The sequence below is a fragment of the Tasmannia lanceolata genome, unplaced genomic scaffold, assembly GCF_043159265.1.
Source record: "Tasmannia lanceolata isolate RefF3 unplaced genomic scaffold, GAP_Taslan_0.1 ptg000001l, whole genome shotgun sequence".
NCBI lineage: Eukaryota > Viridiplantae > Streptophyta > Magnoliopsida > Canellales > Winteraceae > Tasmannia > Tasmannia lanceolata.
In genome coordinates, this window is record NW_027518678.1 from 265,782 (window position 1) to 279,654 (window position 13,873).

Sequence of the window (13,873 nt, forward strand, 5' to 3'; positions counted from 1 at the left end):
AGGTCTTCGACTAATTATCTCAAAGGGACCTATCGACCTTACCCATAATTTTAAATCATCCCGTAACCGATGGGCGTAGTGAAATATTTTTTAATCACCCGTCAGGCATGCTTAGTGAAATAATTCATAAACTGTAATCGTTGTTGTAGCTATTTCTTTAGCATCTCTTTGAAACTCCTTTACGAAGAAGACCATGATCGAAACTTGCATGATCAAGGTACGGGTTCCCCTTCATCTATATTTCATTTTTGGAACCTACTTTCACATTTGATAGTTTCTACACTTATTTGCTTTTACCAGCCCCATCTTCATCACCCTTAGTCTCATACTCTCCATATATCCACACACAAGCCACAACCCCTAGCTTTCTTGGACATATGTAGGTATTTTATCCTGTCAAACAAATCACAATTCATTGTAAAATACTTATCAATGCCATGAAAGGTAGGGGTTGTGATTTGTATGTTTAATAGATGTTTGTTGTAGGGTATGGAGCTAAGGGTGATAAAGATGGGGTCTGGTATAACCAAATTAGTGTTATATAAATTTGATAGAAATTTGGTTGGCCTGAATGAAGTAAAGATGTATTGGAACCCCTAGCTTGATTGTGTAAGTTTTGACCATGTAACGGCCTCTTGGTCCAGGAGTGTCCAAGAGATGCTAGAGAAATAAATACAGCACTGATTGGCAAAGGGTCTGTTCCAGCCACAGGAGAGAGTTCAGGCGAGGAAATTAGGGGTTTGATTTGGGGAAAAGATTATACGGCAAAGGAAAGGATTGAGGAGAAGTGGAGGCTGCAATTCGATGCATAGGAGGATAGTAAAATGGGGTGAAATACTGTTATGACAACTGCTAAATAAGTGGTGAAACAGAGAGAACATCAAGCTTCTCTGCCAGAGAACTGGAGGAGGAAAATGGGTAACGAGGTGAGAAGTTACTGTAACAACAATTGAACTAAATATGAGGAGATTGAGATGAGGAATGGTGGAGAGAAAGGCGGCGGCTGTAAGATCCATCCTTGGGAAACTAGGAGCTACAGATAGGCATTCATCTCTTCATCTATGGCATCCTTCCATTCTCTTACCCCTTTTGCTTCATCAAAGCAAGAAGGCTCATTATTATCAAAAGGACCAGAAAAGAAAGAAGAATAAGTGCTTAGCATATTTTCATCCTAATACCGTGCTGGTTTGACAATCTTTTTTTTCGATTTTCTAGGATGTGATGTACTACACTCATCTTCATTAGTTTCTTCATTTTGTTCATCTTCTTGATCATGACATGCAACATCACTCTCCCTATCACCTTGCTCCCCCATCGGCAAAGAAGAGGAAGACCCGAATTCCATTGAAACATTTGGTGTCACAGGCAAGTTCATTGTTGCTTGAGGCTAAAACTCAACAAGATTGTGCTCACCTACCCCCACACCATTAGGAATACCACCATCCAAACTATAATAAGAAGAGACTTCATCAAACACAACATCTCTTGAAACAATGGACTTGTGAATTGTAGGATCCATGCACTTCCAACCTTTATTCCTTTCATCATACCCAATGAAAATACACTTATTCGCCTACGCATTCAACTTGGTTCTCCTTTCATCCGGCACATGCACATAGCAAATTGAACAAAAAACCTTAAAATGCTTGACACTAGGCTTCACCTCAAACATCAACTCATAAGGAGACTTCATATTAATCGGACTAAGAGGCACCCGATTAATCACATAAGTTGCACAAGCCATACCTTCCGCCCATAAGGCCTCGGGTAAATTCTTTGCATACAACCAACTTTTACAAGTTTCCACAAGATGCCTAATCTTCCTCTCCGCCACTCCGTTTTGTTGAGGCGTATAGGCACAAGTGAGATCCCTTTGGATACCATGATCATGGCAAAACATAGAAAATTCATCGTAAGTAAACTCCCGACCATTATCGGTTCTCAACCGCTTGATCTTCTTTTGAAGTACACCTTCAACGTTCTTCTTGAACTCAGCAAACTTAGACAATGCATCGGATTTCTCCCTTATGAAATACACCAAAGTGAATCTAGTAAAATCATCAACAAATAACAACATATAGTGGAAGCCGGAAAATGAAGGTGTCCTATAAGGTCCCATTACATCACTATGGATAAGCTCCAATGGAGCCTTGCACCTTGAAAGAGACTTATCAAATGGAAGACAATATGCCTTACCATATTGACAACCCTCACACACCTTTCCACTACCAAAAGAATTTAAGTTTGGTAGCCCATTCACTAGATTCTTAATCACCGTGACCTTCAATTTATCTATGCTAATATGACACAATCTACAATGCCAAATTGAAGCGCCATCATTTGTACTCATTTTATCAACATATAAAGTTGAAGCCGATAAAACAAACAAATCTTTATCTCTCTTACCGGTATAGACAACATCCGCCTTCAATCTTGAAATATTCCGAAGAAATTTCACCTCTTTAGGCCTGAACAAAACATAATTTCCCGCATTTGCCACGGAGAAGAGATTCTTCTTCATGCCGTGAACATGAAGCACACTCTTAAGTGTAATGGGATCCTCATTCGCTCCACCAATGGTGATGACCCCTTCCTTCTCTACCGGATGTATAGTGTTGTCCGCCATGATAATAGCATCGTTGCCTTCATATTTTCAGAACTTTGAGAACTTAGATTCATCGCCGGTAAGATGATGCCCACAACTGGAATCGACAATCCAATCATCTTCAAAATTAATGGATGCCAAAGCACCCACCGTAGTAAGTTTCCGCCACGAAACATCTACCCCAACCTTCATGTTTTATTAGATCATCAACTTTTTCGGCTACATTACTATCCTTCAATTTCACACGGCAATTCTTCTGTATATGGCCAAGTTTATCACATCAGTAACACTTGATACCCTCTCGGTTTCCATTACCCATAACGGATGATCCTCCTTCATCTCCACATTGACTTAGAACATTTTTCTTCTCTTTGTATTTGTTGAAGGGCTTCTTGTTGCTTGAAAACAATGCTTCTCGACAACCCGCCTTTTGTCTAGCTAAAGACTCTTGCAAAGCAAGAAGATTTTCGAACTCCACCAAAGATGGTTGCCGATCCCATCATTGAATTGATGTAACATAAGGAATATACTCTCTTTTCAACCCACGAATAATATGCCGCTTCATTCGTGCCCCGAAATAGGCTCTTCCGGATCCAATAAAGAAATCTCCGAACAAAGATTCTTGATCTTCAAAAAGAATTGGGAAATAGAGAGATTACCTTGTGTAGTATTTGCCAACTCATTTTCTAATATTTATAGACGAGCCATATTATTCTTGTTGAGCAATCCATCAAGGGTAATCCAAATCTCACTCGCCGATTTACACCCAATGATGTGCTCAAACAAGTCATGAGAAATAGATCTCTTCAAAAGAAATTCGGCCTTGGCATTCTTCATCCTCCACGCCTTCAATACATTGGCATTTTCTTGTATATCTTCCGGAACTACAACGGCATTGCCACAAACAACCTCCCATAAATCTTCTCCCACAAGATAAGACTCCATACATGTTCTCCATATCTTATAGTTTGATTGATTTAGTAACTCATTGCCGAGTCCACTAACCCTTCCACTCATATCCATCTTTAAAGCACCAATTGAACTTCTTTACCAAGGATATCTAGACAAGCACCAACTACCACCCTTGTGGCTCTGATACCATATAGAGAAAGACGGATTTCGCAACACCAGAAAATGCTCTCCTCAAATAGTGAAACCAAAGTTTACACTAGCCCAAAATCAACAACCAAAGTAGAAGAAGAACAATGCCCAAACAAGATGTAATCCAATAGATATGATGGAAGAACACAATACAAGACAAGAACAAAAAGAGAGAAGAAAGCTTCAAAACTAGGAGAAAATATGGGCAGGGTGACTCTCTTCTTCAACTACAAGCTTGCACACAAGAAAGCTTCAATTGAGCTTCAATGGAGGTCTATTGCTTAGTGGAGAATCTCTACCAAAAAGAAGTAAATGAGAATAGGCTTAGTCTAAGGAAAGTAGAGAGGGCTTTGGTAAGTGGTAGTAGGTATGAGAAAGTGGTGTCATTAATGCTTAGGGAAGTGGTGGGTTTAGAGTTTCAAGTAGGGTTTGAATTTGAAATAGGTGAGTAGTAGGAAAAGATGGACCAAACATGTGTGGCTCACACATGTGCAAGCTAGGGAAAATGACCACCATGCCCATGGACACAAAATACAAATTTTGTCCTCACTACATCTCTTAAAATAAAAATAAAATAAAGCAACCCAAAAAATACACTTTAAAATTAACACTTACGAGCATACATTGAAGGCTTGCTTCCGTCGATTAGGTATTTTCATCCTTATTCTAGATCTCCAATAATATTATAGGGAGATTTTATATGGTGGCCGACCTTTACACCTTTACATGTAAAGGTCGGAGAGAGAACCCCCCCCCCTTCCTATTCTAGGTAGATTTTCTCTCTCTCCGCCCTTGTTTTTACACAGTTAGCCACCATATAATTTCTCTATTCTAGGAACACTAGAATTGCTGTGAATTTGTTTTTCCAGAAAAGTTGGACTCCCTTAAGGCAGTGCTTTGTTTCAATCCTTTGATTTTGTTTTTGAATAACTTCTGTTGAAATTGGTTTCTACTAGAATTCATCTGAAAAGAACCAGTAGCCATCTCCTTATAAACACTAGAATGAGAAAATACAAACTGTGCAATATTAGAAGTGTAACTTGGAAGAAGCATTTAAAGAATGTCTATTAAATTTCTAGTTCTTTGTTTGATGGCGGAAACACTATTTTACTTTTCCAGAGTCTTTTATGCCCTCTGTTATACTCCAAATGCACAAATTATACAAACATCTGAATTACTGCTGAAGGAAATGAATGCATGAAACAATTTCAGGCAATCTGCAAGCATGATATGCTTTCCATGACTGAACTGTTCTAGACAAATCACATAATATACCATTTGGATCATAGCAAACCACTATCATTTTTCATTCACACAAAAAGTAAGCAGAAGAGTTGTCAATTACTGTTGTCCAACTCTTAGTTGTTTCTGATTGGAAATTTATGTGCAGGAATGGATCAAATGTCAGAGCTAACTTTGTTTGGTCCTTTGTGGATTGTTTTGAGCTTCTTTTTGGATACAGTGCTCGTTACGGTCTCTATGGAGTCGATTTCGATGACAAGGATCGTAAGAGGTACCCCAGGCGGTCTGCTCACTGGTATTCCAGCTTCCTTAAAAATACTAGACTGGATATGAGAAAATCCAGTTACTTATACAGTTCCTAAACATTTCAAATGTTCCATTTTATCTGTCAAGTTAACACCTTGGAAGTACCTACCACTTGGACATGGTTCTTTATGAGATATTACCCATGTACTGTGCACAATGTCCATACTCCATACCTCTACATGCATCATGGGTCCTTAATTTCTTCATGGAATGATGAAAATACTGAGGCCATGTTGTGGGTGCTGGGCAGTAGTTGAGAGGAGAGAATGCTAAAGAGCTACATTGCTTAATGCTTATGCTATTTATTGAGGCTGCTCATATTGGCACTACCATGATAATGGCCTAACTCACGTTGTCTTTTCTTTTCTAATTGGCTGGTGTGAGCTTTGATCGATTTTCAGACATATTTGCGGTGAAACAAACAGAATTCTTCGATAATCTTGTCCTGATACTAGAGAAGATTGCGGATGTCAGTGATCAGAAGTGCAGAGGCGAGACTGATTATGTTTGTTTTCTCATCAAAACTAGATCTTCTCTGATATGGCAATGTATTTTCCAAGCCATATTTAAATTTTCCCTTGGAGGAAGAAAGTTCCAGTTGTTTGATGTGCTTGTGCTCATCAGCATACATGGAGATTACCAAAAATGTCTCTCTTATCATCTATCTTTTCAGTCAAATTGTTTTAAGAGTCAGACGTTGGATCAAACATCAAGGGTGGTACTTTTATCGTACCACCTACACGTCGGGCACCATCTAATTTCTCCTAAAAGCTAACTAAAAAGGCTTGGCATGAAGAGTGGAATGCCATTATTGAGACAAGGGAGTGTGGATACCAATAATGGCATTCTATTGAAGATGGAAGAATCATGCGAGAAGTCAGATTCCATATGGCTTCTAGATCCTTCATGATGACAGATTAAATATGACAAAACCCACTTTTTTTCCTTTTTTTTTTTAATAAGACAGAATTATATAAAAAATAGAACCGAGATGGTATGAAGAGATACAAAGAGGAAAAAAAGGAATTACAATAACTCATGGAGGTAGGTAAATTACAAAACCCACTTTTTTTGTACTTCTTTTTGTCTGGTTCGATTGTGACCTCAGCAATGGGTCCCACAGCATGGATCAGACAGATCAATCAATCCAAATCATTAAGTAAAGAAAAATAGTGTGATTGGAAGGGTGACTGGCCTGTAATTTCAAAGAAGAAAGCAAGAACAAATGGGCAAAGGGCAACCAATAGTCAATCCAAAACAAGTGTCACGTAATTACAGGATGCTCCCTTCGTTAGACCTTCTTCCTCTTGTTTGTGGGTTGGTACGAGTATTCATATCATTAGTTTGGTGTTTTCTCCTTAAAGTCTTCTCTTCAACAAAAATATCTAATCGATCTACTGGCCCAATATTTCTTCCCTTCAGCAAATATCTAATTAATAAACGTTCTTGCCTCAACCATCTCCAAGTTTCCTTCCCTCTTATAGAGAGAGAGAGAGAGAGAGAGAGAGAGAGGCAGAGCAGTAGCAAGGTGGAAGCATATGTGGTGAGACTTGGCCGCCACCTGCTTCTCTTTGTGGTATCAGTAGCAGTAAATTATGGCAACGTCATTGGCATCAGCAGACATGACTTCCCACCAGGCTTTATCTTCGGTGCTGGTTCCTCTGCTTACCAGGTCCTCTCTCTCCCACAACTCGTCTCATAAAGGCTACACCAGGATCATTAGAGACCATTTGAGATAACGACAAAGCAGTCCCTCAATTCCCAATTTCAACACCGCCCACATCATAGATGATCAATAAGAATAATCTTCTTTGGAAATGGGACATTAAGGCCTCTTTGGAACCCATTAATTAAATAATTTCTAGCACTAATTCCAAATAATCATGCCTAACTTCATAACCGTTTGGATATATGATTATATGTAAATAATTTCTAGAGGTATACAAAGATGCTCTTGCACAGTCTCACCCACCCAGATGATCCTAACCACCTGATTAATTATCAGGCCAAACACAGTTAAAGTAAAAAAGGGCAATGGTTGACATTCAACTCACAAGTTCGAGAAGTTCAATGGAAGGTCTAATCTATTTAACTTTTCATTTTCTTATCTTCTGACGTGCATGTGTTTTGATTTTGTTTTAGGTTGAAGGAGCAGCTGCAGAGGATGGAAGGAAACCCAGTATCTGGGACACTTACGCTAACGCCGGTCACTCTTTATTCTCTCACTTTCTCTGTAGCACGTCTTCAGCTACTGAGATAATTCAATTGGAAATAACATAAACTGCCTGTAACAAGTCCTCCTTTTTTTTTGTCCTGCTTCTTCGCAGGAAAAATTTTGGACAAGAGCACAGGAGAAGTTGCTGCTGATCAGTATCATAAGTACAAGGTAAAAAAATAAAGCATGTTGATTTCCTCATGAGCTAGCTATTGAGAAGAAAAATCATCTCTCAAAAGAATTCTTGGTATTAATCATGGCAGGATGATGTGAAGCTCATGTACGAGACGGGTTTAGACGCCTACAGATTTTCCATCTCCTGGTCCAGGCTTATTCCTGGTATGGACTGTTACAACTGGTTTTTTTATAAATGAATTTTTTAAGGTACCCTTAGTTTTTTGTTTGGATTGATGGACGTGTAAATTGTTTCCAACAAGGAGCTGGTGTTTCTAAAGCCAAAATTAATTCTCAATTCATAGAAACGTAGCTAAATCTCCCATTTGATCTTTTCCATGCCAAATTACTTGCAGATGGTAATGGAGCTGTCAATCCCAAAGGCTTGCAGTACTACAATAATCTCATCAATGAACTTATCATCCATGGTACCTCATAGCAGCATTACTCTTCTTTCCTAATATTTCATTTACAATCCCTCGTTATTTCATTAGCAATCTGATAGCTCTCAGATAGTATGTCTCTGCTACAGTTTCAACTTTGGAATTTTACTATGATCAAATATCCCTGAAGCTAGTACTAATGGTAGTGCTTGTGTTCCCGGATTTTACAGGAATTGAGGCTCATGTTACTTTGAATCATTTTGATCTTCCCCAAGCACTAGAAGATGAGTATGGGGGATATCTGAGCACAAAATTCATGTAATCTGCTGCCTCTTACCTAAGGCCCTGTTCATTTAAGATTATGACAACCGATTGTGAGTGCTAAACTGATTATTTGACTCAAATTTAAACGTAATTTTGAGTCCAATAATTGGTTTTGGACTCACAATCGGTTGTCATAATCTTAAATGAACAGGGCCTAAGTAATAAGATTTACTGAACTAGCACAGTTGTAATATCCTTTTAGATAATCACAACAAGATTGAACTGGAGATTGTGAGAAAGAACCTAAACTGATATAAAATTTCTTTGAAAGAAAAGGAAATAGAAACCTGTTGGAAGCTCCCCTCAACTAATATACAGCACTCGAAAGAAGAAATCATAAAAGCCCAGAATTGTCAACACGCTGCCTCGCAAAAAACCTCAGCCCCGACAGGCAGGAGCCTTCCTTCCTTCTCTCTCTCTCTCTCTCTCTCTCTCTCTCTCTCTCTCTCTCTCTCTCTCTCTCTTCTCTCTCTCTCTCTCTCTCTCTCTCTCTCTACAACTAAAACTTTGCCACTCATCAATTTCCCTACCCGCCCCGTCATCTTGCATTGCCTCAACAATTCTAATGTGACCTCCTAATCCTCACATTCTTCTAACATAGATTTTGATTGCTCTACACTGGGTTGGTGGTGGGAACTAAAAGAAAACAGATTTATTCAATCCCCACCATATGGACTGATAAAATTGAAATCTACATTACATCAACTTGAGCAAAAGAAAGACAAACAGAAACCATTTGAAAATCCAAAGAAGAAGCTACAAGTCTCACTAATTTCTGCTGAATATATTTTGCATCTTTTGGAGACTTGTTTGGAACATCCAAAAATTTGAATTACATCAAACAAAATATTCATGGCCTTTCGACTTGATTATTGTTCATAACTGGTGATGATGTTTGTCGTTTTATTCCAGCCAGGATTTCACAGCATATGCAGATATTTGTTTCAAAGAATTTGGGGATAGGGTGAGGTCGTGGAGCACTTTTAATGAACCCAACATACAAACTATAGCTGGTTATGATATTGGAATCTTTCCACCAGAGCGATGTTCTTATCCTTTTGGTCTCAATTGCTCAAAGGGGAACTCATCAACGGAAGTATATACTTCTGCTCATAATATCTTATTATCACATGCAGCGGCGGTCCAACTGTATAGAGAAAAATATCAGGTTAGAACATCTTCAATCATTCATCTCTTTGTCCTACCCTTCTTATGCCCCAGTCTTCTGCTTCTATAACTTTGTGTGGCAGTATTCGACTTAAACATTTCAACAATTTGGAAGATACAAACGCACTTGATGTTACATATTGAAATTCCCCTTCGAATTTTGAAGGCAGCTTTTAAAGAGAAATGTTTTATATGTAGGAAAAGCAAAAAGGCTACATAGGGATTACACTTTTGGGATTGTGGGCTGAACCACTCACAGACTCATCAGAGGACATTGCTGCGAGACAAAGATTGATGGATTTTCATATTGGTTGGCGAGTATAATGATCATGAACCATAAATTTTCTTCTTTCCCTTTTCTTTTTTTGATGGAAACATAGATATTGAACTGGCGATGTAGAAAATCTATTACTCATATATGTTGTCTAACTCATTGGACCAGGTTTTTGAATCCACTAATCTACGGGGACTACCCTGACACTATGAGAACAATCGTAGGATCTCGATTGCCATCATTCAGTGAGAATGAATAAAAAATGTTGAAGGGATCACTTGATTTTATCGGTTTAAATCACTATTGGGCATTATATGTGCAAGATGCGCCTGCTGACTCAGATAAGAAAGAGCGAGACTATGTTTGGGATTGAGGATCCTGTGAGACGCTTTGGGTCCTAAAATGGCTTATTTTTGTACTTCTTGTTGAAACTTCTGATAATTGAGTTACTGTTCTGATATATAATTCTGAGATTTTACTCTTTGCATGAAGTCAGAAGGTAATATTATCTATTTCATACCCATGCCCTCTTGTTAAGACATTGACACCAATCTTGGATTATCTCAAATGGACTTGGACACAAATGGTAAGGAAACCAGTTTCATAGTAAGGTACACTTTCAAGGTGAAATGTGAAATGGAGACGAATAAGTTTCTAAAATTATCATTTTATCTTTTATTTAAGGAGTCATGTCTCGCATTTTTCAGTCATTTCACTCGTAAAAGGAGATAAACACATTTTGGAGATGGCTTTTTTTAAGTAATCACTTGCAGTTTCAAGGCATTCTGGTTGCTGTTTGACGCATTTTTTACTTCCCCTTTTGACATCTTCCTGGTTTCTCACATTCATACCAGACATTATTCTGTTCATCTACCTTCCCATGTTGGTAAATATGGACTCAAGAACCCAATTTTTAAGATTATTAATTTTGATTCAGCATCCCACCATCGTTTGTAATTTCTTGTATTTTTTTATATTTTAATATGACAGTACTGTTTCAAGAAATTTTTAATGTTCCCGTCAGCAACACACCATATTGTTCATAATTTCTTGGAGCTTCTCATTAAATTTTTTTGGACGATGAAGTTTTATTAATAAAGGGTGGGGGGGGGGGGGGGGAGACCCTGTGACCGAGGTGATCAGCTACAAAATTGACGTGAGAAAAAGAAAATAAAAGAAAAGAAAGACATGGAAAGAAAAATACAGCAGGTAGTCAAAGGGAAGGATGCCAACTGTGGAGAACTCCAACTCAGTTGGCCTGATCAAGTAGCTGGATTGTCTCCCTGCTCACCCTTTCACGGGCTAGAGCTGCTACTGAGTTAGCTGTCTGCCAAATATGAGTGATCATGGCACCATGTCCCTCCATAATATCCTGTATCTCCTCAATAGTGTCTGCAATTCTCCATGGATGTTTGATGTCCTCTCTCAGCCACCTGACCACATTGAGGGAATCTTCCTCAACGATCACCTGATCCAACTGTGATTTTTCCACGAGCTTTACACTGTAAAGGATTGCCTGCACCTCAGCCTAGTTAGAGTTTGATACCTGATGAACCATAGAGACCCCAAATCGTACCCCAGTTTGCCGATCTCAGAAGACCACTAATACCTGTCGGGCCAGGGTTATCGAAACTCGAGCCATTAAAATTCAGCTTCACTTTCCCTAAAGGGGCGGTTTCCCCATGGGCCACAGACCCTTCTTGTAGTAGCGGTTCAATCTGATTTCCACTCATGATGTGTAAAAAGAGGACATCAAGATCCATCTGAAGGAAGAGAGGTTTTGATGGCCTCTGGACTACCCGTCGAGAAAGTTCGCCTCTGAAAACTGCTGAGCAATATCCAACACTTGGGATGAAAAAGACTTTCTTTAAGACTCGTTGATTTCTTGATCTCGTTCTATAAAGATACTGTTGAAGGAAATGTTAAGTTTCTATTTAGCGAACTAAAGGCTTCTTAGCTCTTCTGCTGCCGCTGCTGTTGTGTCATTTAGAGATGGATAGCTGGTTAGCTTTTCAGAGAAGAATAGAATTACATTTCTCTGAGTCTTACTTTTTATTATTTACAAACATCCAAACATGTCGAAAACCAATGATTTTTATCAGTTCCCTTCCGTTATTTCATTCCCTGAGTTTTTTAGCTTCAATTAGAGTTTCTTTTCCTTTTTCTTTTTCTTTTTACCCGACAAGTAATATAATTTTGGTGGATTGAATAGGATTGTTTTCAGGCCATTAACAGATCATATAGCAAACTGATATTTCTTGGGATCCTAATACCTGTGTGGTTCTTTGGTGTTGCATTTAGTAAATTTTAGTTGGAGTTATGTTGCTTTCATTAAATCACGAACTAACAGGTGATTAAAAATCATGTTTTTTTATGCAGTGGCGGGTGGGTTGCTTTGGGAGGTAAGATCATAGAATCAATGATTGCTAGCAGCTGTGTTTCTTCGAATTTAGGGTGGCAGACTGACACAATTGAATTCCTCTACAGGATTTTCGCAGACTGAAAGCCTTTGAGGCGCCTGTAACTCCATGGGCTATGCAAAGATTGCTGGAATATATAAAACTGCACTACGGAAATCCTACAGTTGTAATCCATGAAAACGGTAATCTGCAAAAAATGCTTGAGAATATAAAGATACTGATGGTGACACTGAAACTGACCAATAGTAAAGCTAAATTTGGTCCTGATTGAGATTATTATGGCAATCAGGATATATGGAGCTTAGCGACTCTTCCACTCCCTCTAACGCCCGTGATGATACTGAGCGATCTGAATACTTACAAGCATACATTGAAAGCTTGCTTCTGTCAATTAGGTATTTTCATCCCTATCCCAGACCTCCAATAATGATCTAGGGAAACTAGAGTTGCTGTGAGTTTTTTTTCTAGAAATGTTGAACTAGCTCAAGGAATTGCTTTGTTTTAATAGTTTGATTTTTGTTTTGAATCTCTTCTATTGAAATTGGTTTCTACTAGACTTCATCAGAAAACTAGGTAACATAGATCATGTTGAACCAGTAGCCTACACCTTTTTTTTTTTTTTTTTTGATGACGTAGGATGTCCCCACCCCCTTCGGGAGTAGGACTAGTCCCTACGGATACACGCAACGACCCACTCACCACGTGTATAAGGTAAGTCGGGGGCGGGATTCAAACACTCGTCAACAGGGAGCAAACCCGTGACTTTATGCTGAAGAGCCAACGCCTCGGTGGGTTAAGTAGCCTACACCTTATAAACAGTATTATAGGAAAATATAAACTGTGCAATAGTAGAAGTGTAACTTGGAAGAAGCATTTAAAGAGCAGTTAATTAAATTCCTAGCTCTTGGTTGCGAGTGGAAACACTCTTGTACTTTTCCAGCTCCATTGATTCTCTCTGTTATACTCACAGTTCACAAAAAACCCTATATCTGAATTACTGCTGAAGGAATGCATGAAACAATTTCTTGCAATCTTCTTACCATGATTAGCTTTGTGGAATATTGGATGTTCTTTCCATAAGTGAACTGTTCTGGAAAAGGCACATTATATGTCATTTGGATCACAGAAAACCACTATCATTTTTCAGTCACACAAAAGGGAAAGCAGAACTAGTTGTCAATTATTACTGTAACTCTTATTTGTTTATGAATGAAAATTTATGTGCAGGAATGGAGCAAATGCGAGGGCTTACTTCATTTGGTCCTTTATGGATTGTTTTGAGTTTATAACTGGATACACCACTCGTTACGGTCTCTATGGAGTCGACTTCCATGACAAGGATCGTAAGAGGTACCCCAGGCTGTCTGCTCACTGGTATTCAAGCTTCCTTGAAAAGACCGGACTTGATACGAGAAAATCCAGTTACTTATACAGTTCCTAGACATTTCTACCGTTTCAGTCGGTACAATAAATGTTAGAAAAAGTGAACGCACAGAGTAATAAGTAGTGAAAAGGCAGAGATGGTACTTTTCATGCCAAGACCTCAAAGCGCAAACCAGTGAATGTTGCTTTCGTACACAGCTGTATGTGTGAGTTATTCTTACTGGAATGATGAAAATACTCGAAGATCATGTGAATGGAAATCTACTAAGTTTTCATGGC

The 13,873-nt window shown here is 38.7% G+C and overlaps 2 protein-coding genes and 1 long non-coding RNA gene across 3 annotated transcripts in view; all 3 read left to right on the plus strand.

The window, feature by feature from the left end:
- The window catches only part of LOC143860915 (uncharacterized), a 33,546-nt gene extending 27,656 nt beyond the window's left edge, over window positions 1-5,890 (plus strand). The window contains exon 3 of the long non-coding RNA XR_013239938.1: window positions 5,097-5,890. This is a non-coding gene — a long non-coding RNA (uncharacterized LOC143860915). The remainder of the gene's footprint in view (window positions 1-5,096) is intronic.
- A 586-nt stretch (window positions 5,891-6,476) lies between these two features.
- Window positions 6,477-10,390, plus strand: LOC143847025 (beta-glucosidase 31-like). The gene is made up of 9 exons (XM_077356051.1): window positions 6,477-6,926; window positions 7,397-7,460; window positions 7,582-7,640; window positions 7,733-7,808; window positions 8,000-8,071; window positions 8,257-8,344; window positions 9,263-9,518; window positions 9,716-9,831; window positions 9,960-10,390. The coding sequence occupies exons 1-9, from the start codon at window positions 6,480-6,482 to the stop codon at window positions 10,048-10,050; spliced, it is 1,269 nt and encodes a 422-aa protein (XP_077212166.1). The 5' UTR covers window positions 6,477-6,479; the 3' UTR covers window positions 10,051-10,390.
- A 1,717-nt stretch (window positions 10,391-12,107) lies between these two features.
- Window positions 12,108-13,873, plus strand: LOC143847869 (beta-glucosidase 3-like). Its single transcript, XM_077356953.1, has 4 exons — window positions 12,108-12,193; window positions 12,279-12,393; window positions 12,501-12,606; window positions 13,439-13,873. Exons 1-4 carry the CDS (start codon window positions 12,155-12,157, stop codon window positions 13,650-13,652), a joined length of 474 nt encoding a protein of 157 aa, XP_077213068.1. The 5' UTR covers window positions 12,108-12,154; the 3' UTR covers window positions 13,653-13,873.

Excerpts from the sequence above, each read along its gene's own strand:
- LOC143847869 (XM_077356953.1), top strand. The coding sequence starts at position 12,155 with ATGTTTTTTTATGCAGTGGCGGGTGGGTTGCTTTGGGAG. Across the intron at positions 12,194-12,278 it reads CGGGTGGGTTGCTTTGGGAG|GATTTTCGCAGACTGAAAGC; the intron begins GTAAGATCATAG and ends ATTCCTCTACAG. Across the intron at positions 12,394-12,500 it reads AGTTGTAATCCATGAAAACG|GATATATGGAGCTTAGCGAC; the intron begins GTAATCTGCAAA and ends TATGGCAATCAG.
- LOC143847025 (XM_077356051.1), top strand. The coding sequence starts at position 6,480 with ATGGGCAAAGGGCAACCAATAGTCAATCCAAAACAAGTGTCACGTAAT. Across the intron at positions 7,809-7,999 it reads CTGGTCCAGGCTTATTCCTG|ATGGTAATGGAGCTGTCAAT; the intron begins GTATGGACTGTT and ends AATTACTTGCAG. Across the intron at positions 9,519-9,715 it reads TGTATAGAGAAAAATATCAG|GAAAAGCAAAAAGGCTACAT; the intron begins GTTAGAACATCT and ends TTTTATATGTAG.